At 33.5% G+C, this 7933-nt stretch overlaps 1 protein-coding gene across 1 annotated transcript; it reads left to right on the forward strand.

Moving 5' to 3' along the window:
• The first annotated feature begins 669 nt into the window (after positions 1-669).
• On the forward strand, positions 670-3403 carry LOC112510513 (dehydrogenase/reductase SDR family member FEY-like). Its single transcript, XM_025115957.1, has 2 exons — positions 670-775; positions 2267-3403. The coding sequence occupies exon 2, from the start codon at positions 2267-2269 to the stop codon at positions 3401-3403; it is 1137 nt and encodes a 378-aa protein (XP_024971725.1). The 5' UTR covers positions 670-775.
• Positions 3404-7933: the final 4530 nt, after the last annotated feature.

Below are 7933 nucleotides of genomic sequence, written 5' to 3' on the forward strand. Positions count from 1 at the left end.
TTGATTCGTCATTAATTGTTTATCTGACATTTTAATGGGTAGAAAATGAATAAACGACGTTTTTCATTACCCATTATAATAAAAATTGCCGTTAATTCCTAAACCTTGGGAAAGTATAACATATGCAACTAACTATATGAATTGCAAATACAAACAATTCCATCGTTTTCCATTTTCCATTAAATGTTTTCGGTAAGCAACAACACCGAATGTCTAAAGCAGTCATAATCATCGCCGTATAAAGTCATCGGCACAATTGATGTTTATACTCCGAGTTCCCTTTCTTCCTAAAACAGTAACATGAGATTAAAGGGGTAGTTTGGTTCATGTTGGGGAATGAAAATAACAGGGAATGAAAATGAGAATGCCTTTTCATTCCCTCCAGTTTAACTTGAAATGAAACTTTGGACTTTTGGAGAATGAACCCATTATATTATATAAGAACCAAACAGTTTTTTTTGTTATCATTCTCATTAATTACTGCTTAATATCTCTAACCAAACATCCCGGTATATTAGTTTGAGGCCAAAGCCCAAATATTATCTGAACTGGGCCGGCTGAGTAGAGCGTGGCTTACAGGGCCTGCCGGACCGGATATTCCGTTACAACTATACAACCAACTCCTCTTCTGTCCTGTAGGTCTGCTTCTAACAGTTCTTAAATTTGTTCGAGTTCGTTTCTCTATCCTCTGTAATCACAATGGCTCCATAGATCTTCTTCATACAACTCGCAATCCGTGTGAAACGTTTGATTTCGACGTTCTCTTTGTGAAACGGTTAGTCTCTCTCTCTCTCTCTCTCTCCCTCTTTTACCGTTATTGTGTGTTAGTGTGAAGACAATGGATTAGTGGATGAGTTGAAACTCTGTTATGTAACTGGAAATTATGAATTGGAGCTTTTAGTTTATACTTCTGATCGATTCTGTTGGATTCTCATCGAGTTGTAATCGGTAAGCAACATTTTACGGTAGAATTCGTTATCCATGCATCAAACCTCTGAACTTATGGAGATTTACTAATTGCGAGAAATTATTGTAGTCGTAACATATAAAGATGATTCAGATCTCTCGCAATGTAATTTTCCAAATATTGGATTATGATTGTCGATCTATACGTGAAATCACTTAAATCTGATATGATTCCTTATTAGTAAATTCAAAGACCACGCAGAAAGTGCTTATGAATACAGTAGAATTTGCGAGGGTTCTCTCTTATCTGGATCTGTGTGTAAGCCACTAGATCAAGTACTTTACGAAATTTCTGCAGAAAAAGGAGCAAGTTTTGCATAATGTTGTGGACAGTAAGTAAAGTTACGACAAATTTGTAAGAAATTTTAGTAGCAAGTGTTAATGCACAAATATCAATTCGTTAAAAAGTATCACGAAACTTAATTGATTATTATGAGAAAGTAGTTTTTAATTTTTAGTTAGGAGGTTCGTTGTCAATCCTTGATGAGTTAAATTGTGCAAGCTCTAAGATGACAACTACTCAATCCATGCTGATGCTAGAATAGCTTTATAAATGTTCCGGTTCTATTGGAAAAGAAATAACTGAACGTATGGTTAAATTAAGAGTTTCTGTATAAAAAGGTTCTACTTCTCATGGATATTGAAGGTACTTCACGTCAATTTTTTTCCTAGGATCTTTGATATTATTTTTACAGTTAATTTGTATGCCATGCAACATGATATAATTTTATTGCCATGCAAGTGAAATTGGGTTAAATAAACTAATTCAAACTCAATGTCTAACATTCCATGTAAAACTTCAGTTGGCTTTGCAACTATATTATCCGTATCCAAGTGTTACGCAAACCTGCATCATTTTAGGTGTCATTTAATTTACATTGGGTTAAGTTGGCTACATTTTTCTACCGTGATACCTGATTGTGGAGTATAATTAACTTGCTTATCCCCAAACACGGAAGGAAAATTTCTTAATAGGACATGTCCTTTATACCAATACTGATGAAGAAAATTAAAAAGAATTAGGATGGTATGAGAAAACGAATGTCTATATCAAGAAAGTAGGAATATGATGCATGGATTTCTTTTAAACCGTCAAAAACATACACCCTAGGTCCTAGGATGATGCATGCATATTAACAGGCTTTCTTGGTGAAGACGTTGGACATGCTGCAAATGTATGATGTATCTTTTATGTTGCATAAAAGGTGCATTTCCCTTGCAACTTGTATGGCTTTGGTTTAATTGTTGAGGTCGGTTTCTGACAGTATTCTAGTCATGTAATTATCAACACTAAAAACAGATGGATTCAGACTCAGTGCCTTCATTTTCACCAACTAAGCAAGATAAGATGGGTTTGGGTTGGATTGAATGGCTCAAAGGGTGGTACCATTTGGTTCTGGAGACATTCTTAGAGAAATACTGGTCAAGACATTTGGCAAACCCATTGCCTCTGCCTCCCCTCTATGGTATCACCAGCATTGTCACTGGTTCGACTAGTGGAATTGGACTTGAAATAGCCCGGCAACTTGCAGAGGCAGGAGCACACGTTGTTATGGCAGTAAGAAACACTGATTTAGCTCATCATTTGCTCCAGAGCTGGCAACAAGAATTGCAAAAGAGATCCCCTAAGAAAGTTCTTGATGTTGATGTGATGGAACTCAACCTTAGTTCATTAGAATCGGTAGCCAGATTTGCAAAAGCATGGAATTCAAAAAACAAACCACTGAATATTCTTATCAACAATGCGGGTATCTTCTCAATGGGAAAGCCTCAGATGTTTTCACCTGATGGTTACGAAATACACATGCAAGTTAACTTCTTGGCTCCATCATTGCTTTCGCTCTTACTTTTGCCATCTCTAAACGCCGGTGCTCCTAGCCGAATTGTGAATGTGAATTCCCTTATGCACGCCATTGGTTATGTTGACTTGAGGGATATGAACTTTGATAAGGATATAACAAAGTTTACTAGCTTAAGAGGGTACTCAAGGAGTAAACTGGCACAAATCATGTTTAACAATATCCTTCATAAAAGCATTCCGAAGAGTGCCCGAATCTATGTGGTATGTGTGGATCCGGGCAGCGTTCGTACAAATGTGGTACGAGATCTTCCTAGAATAATTCAAAATGCATTTCAATTATTAGCCACATTCCTGTATACAGCTCAAGAAGGATCCAGGAGTGTGTTGTATGCAGCTGTTTATCATGAGATTTGGGAGTATTGTGAGAAGTTGAAAGCAGAAGAATGGCCAGTTTGTGCTTACGTGGCGTGCAACTGTAAGACCATGATTCCCAGCAAAGAAGCACAGAATATGCAGATTTCGAATATGGTGTGGAAGATGACACTTGATATGATTGGTGTCCCTAAAGATGCAGTGGATCTTCTTTTGGATGGCAAAGAGATTCATTGCCGATATTCAAATCTAGTTACCAATTAAGATCATCAATTTTCACCCTTCATGATACTAGAGAGACGGATGATTCTGCCTAAAAGGTAAATGGTAAAAAACTTTAATCTTTGGGTTCATTCAATCATTAGAGACTTACAAGCTACAACATATTTGAACTTTGTGCCTTGCTTTTTTAGGATATATTTGGTTTGTTAATAGGCAGCCCATTAATCTGAGTCATAGGTCCAATCTCAGCTCTAAGCATCCTCACCGTTCATTGTGGCAAAGTCCATGGACCTGTTTTGCAAAGTCTATGGCATTGGGGTTTGTAGAGGTTTATGCCACATCACCGGAGCGGTTCCTCTGTGGGGACTGCTCCATAAGAGCATATCCAAGGCCTTCTTCAAGATGGAGATTTTTGAGCAAACATTTTGTTTCTATAGTTTCTTTAACACTTTAAAATGAAGAAAATAAAAGTAAGGGGTTTTTTCTCCAAATATAGAAGAACACCCCATAAATATTATCATGTGAGACAACCAATATAAAAACTTTGAAAATAAATATTTATAGAAGAAAATAATATTCTAATAGATGAATTAAATATTTTAATATTATAATCAATGTTGTATTCTCTAAAAATGGTGAATTTATTGGAGATGAATATAATATTTTTTGAAAATTTTAGACTTTTAATTCTTTATTTTTAAAGAAATTTTGAGAATATGTTTAAGATGCTTTAATATTATGCATCTTGAATTCCACCGTTTACCATTTCTTTATTTTTATTATATAAATAATTTTAAAAAGAATTTAATAAAATTAATTAATTACCAACTTCTATCTACACAAATTATTAGCAACTTCTACCTATACATTGTAATTTTAAATTATTGTATTTTAATTATAATTAATTTTTAATTATTTTCTTTTAGCTACAATAAGTAAATTTAACCATTATAATTTTATATTATTGTAGTTTTTATTATATAATTCATAAACCGGTCCATGATTAAGGGTAAATTTTTTATGAAATATACAGGAGAGAGAGAGAGAGAGAGAGAGAGAGAGAGAGAGAGAGAGAACTGATATAACAGGACAAAAAATTTATGAAATTTATTGAAGATGAATGAGGATCTAGGCATTTCTTAGGCCTTAATTCCCGATGGCATCAATATATTCCCTAATGATTCAAGAATATCGATAATAGAAAGTTTTTATAAAAAAAAAGTTAGTTTTTATAAATTAGTACCATTGAAATTGCAATATACATTTACTTTATATGTTCAATTGGACATTTTTAGAGCATCTTAAATAGACATTTACTTTCTAAAGTATATCTAATGTTTCAACTTAAATTGCAACTGTTACAAAATCTTAAAAAGATATAATATTCGTGTCAAAATTAAAGAAAATGATATTCTTGTTTTTTATATAATCTTTTAATTTAAAATTTTGTATGGAAGTATTTTTATACTAAATAAAAGTGGTGTTTTATTTTAGTTTAAAAATTATCTATTTTCCTATCAGAATTATTAGGTCAAAATCCTCTTTTTCTGTTTAACCTTTCATTTAAAATTAAAATTTGTTAAGAGTGACCATTTTATTACGAAAATATCGCCTTATAAAATAAGATTTGATCAAAATCATTGAAAGATTGAGATTAAGGAGTCGTTATCAAACACTTATCAGTAAGCTTTTATCAGGTTAATTACTTTACTGGTTGAGTATATAAAGGACCGAAAATTTTGTTCGGTAAGAGGGAAGGTAATAATTGAGGGTTTTACCCTATAAGTGAGAACGATAACTCTTATCTGATCAACGTTTATCAGGTAATAAACACATATTATCAGTCCATCTTGATATTTGAGGATATTACCTAATAAGGTAGAAAGTACCAAAGGGCATTTGGCCTAACGGTATGTGAGTCTTTGATCTCTTAGTAGGTTAGGGGTTCAAACCTCACTAAAGTTGATGAAGGTGTGTGAGTTTATTTGTTTTATTTGCCGTATATAAATACTATATACTTCAAAAAAAAAAAGATAAATGAAGGTGTTGACCTTGCCGATAAACGCTCACCGGTAAGCATTTGATAAATGGTCTCTAAAATATCCGAAAATTTCCTTTTATTGCAATATTAGGAAAAAGATGAATGTTTGGGAGCATTTTGAAAAGGTAAAAGATTAAGGGTTGTTTTAGAATTTTTGAAAAATTAAAAGTTAAAACTTTTCAAATGGTACAAACTAACATCTTTTCTTTATATAATACCAGAAATTCTGCAATCTTACAATCTCTAAATCTCACTTTAGTGGTTGTCGTGTGATTTACTTTTAGACATGTGGATGAAACTTGTAAAGATGCCAAATAATGGGTCCGGAGTAGTTCGAGACCGCGGAGGACCGGGGACTAACTTGGGATGGGGACCGGCCCAATGGTCCTTATGAATTTTAGGAATTTTCATGGTCCAATCTGAGACCGGGACCGATTATACATAAACTTGATTTTTTTTAAAAATTAAATTTTTATAAAATATATATCAAGTTTTTTAACATGTGCAAGATTTTCAACTTCTTTTTACCAAAAACTTTATGTTTTTTTAAGTTGTTTTAAGTGTTCCAATACTAAATCTCAAAAATCGTAACTATAAAAACATTTATAACATTTTTGTATAAACAAGATATAAAAAGTTGTTTTTAAAGTGTATTTGAATAATCCAATTAGGGATTTTAAAGTGTATTTCAATAGGATATTGTCCAAAAAAAATCTTCAAACAATATATTTTTACGTTCAAGATTTGAGTTTTGAAAAAAAAAAATTGGGACCGCTTTGGGTTGACACGGGACCGAGATACGTTCTCATAACCGGTTATGAATAACCTTAACAGGGCATTGGGTTTTTGGTCGAGACTGAGACCAGGACCTATTACGCATCGCCCGGTTACGAAAATAATGTTTGGAGCCGGGACCGATTTCTTGCGATCCTAGTCTCCTAGACAAAGTTTTGGCATCTCTAGCCACTTGTAAGTTGCGAGTTTGTGACCCAACAGCCTAACAGCTCAACAGCTATTTCCAGCCCAAGTCATAATCCAGGAGCTACTGTAGCCCACTAGTCTTCCATACAACCTAATCTCAATAAAGCTTTGATTTCACAAGGTTTTTTTTGGAAGTATATAATATTTATATACGATAAATAAAATAAATAAACTCACACATCCTCTTTATCTTTTGTGAAGTTTGAACTCTTGACCTATTAAGAAGCCAATGACTCACATACTGTTAGGCCAAAGGCCTTTTGATTGATTTCACAAGGTTTCCAATCGGTTTTTGTTCAATTCTTTATTTCTAAGGTTTGCCCCACAATTCTTATCGATCACGTAGAAGTTTAATCAGATAATTTCAAGTTTATTGGTCTTCACATTATCGTGAACCATGATTGGAAAATGGAGGACGACTGAACTAACTGTTACTCTTGGTATCAAAGTCGGACCTAAAAATTATTTCAAGTGGTGACATCACTTGACATCCTTTGTCCATTGGTTAGTTTCTTACTTTTTGTATGTAAGGTCTTGTGTTCAAGTTCGTTATCGCAACTTTTTTTCTTCCAAAAACACAATAAATTTGATATTAAAAGCTAAAAATAAAGAAAATGACACAAGGAGGATTTAAAGGTGCAACCTGGAATGGAAGAATGGCCATGCAAACCAACCTACCAACAAAATTTGTGTTGTCATGTAATTTCAATGTATATATGGTTGCATACAACAAGATGATACGGTGACAACTTTCACGACCCTAATTCTTTTACATTACGACAGAGGAATGAAGCGATGGCCCGTATCACCGTATGCAATGGTGTAGGTCCACCCCTGGGTGGTACTAAACATAAACAAACAAGTAATCGAGGGTTGGGTGATGGAAAAGTATGTGGATTGAAGTTTGAAAACTAAGTTATTGATCTTGCTGCTTTCAAATTTTAGGGGAAACCCTCTAAAGTCTATGCATTTCCATAGTCGATAGAAAAATTCAAAATGTAAAATTTTAGTCAGTATTCAAAAAACCGCCCCATGGTGTGCGTTATGGCACCCCATATAAGACACGTCTCTACTATTACGATAAGGTCAATAACGTTTGTGTAGAGTGTGTAAGGCTTGAGGTCGCCGCCACGCCTCACACCGTTTTGAACCTTGGTTTTGGGTCATTACACTTTAACATTCTAATCTTGGATATAATAACCAAAATAGTATTACTTTGTTATTAATTTGAGTGATTCTAAATATGATACTTAATAAAACAAGTGTAAGAGACTATTAGATGTGGCTTCAGGACCAGACGTATAACCTCGATAGGATGTGCCCTAGCCACCCAAGCCTATTAGTCGCTTAGATAAAGAAGGAAGGCTTTATATATATATATATATATATATATATATATATAGGGGCCTAATCAAATGAGAACTAATTAGTTTGTGGTAACTGTAAGAACTAATATTAACCACAAATCAATAAATAAATTAGGAAATTTATAATTTTGGCAATTTTGAATTAAAATATTAATGCAAGGATATTTTTGGTATTTTAAAACT

The sequence above is a fragment of the Cynara cardunculus genome (assembly GCF_001531365.2).
Source record: "Cynara cardunculus var. scolymus isolate 2C chromosome LG 3, CcrdV1, whole genome shotgun sequence".
NCBI lineage: Eukaryota > Viridiplantae > Streptophyta > Magnoliopsida > Asterales > Asteraceae > Cynara > Cynara cardunculus.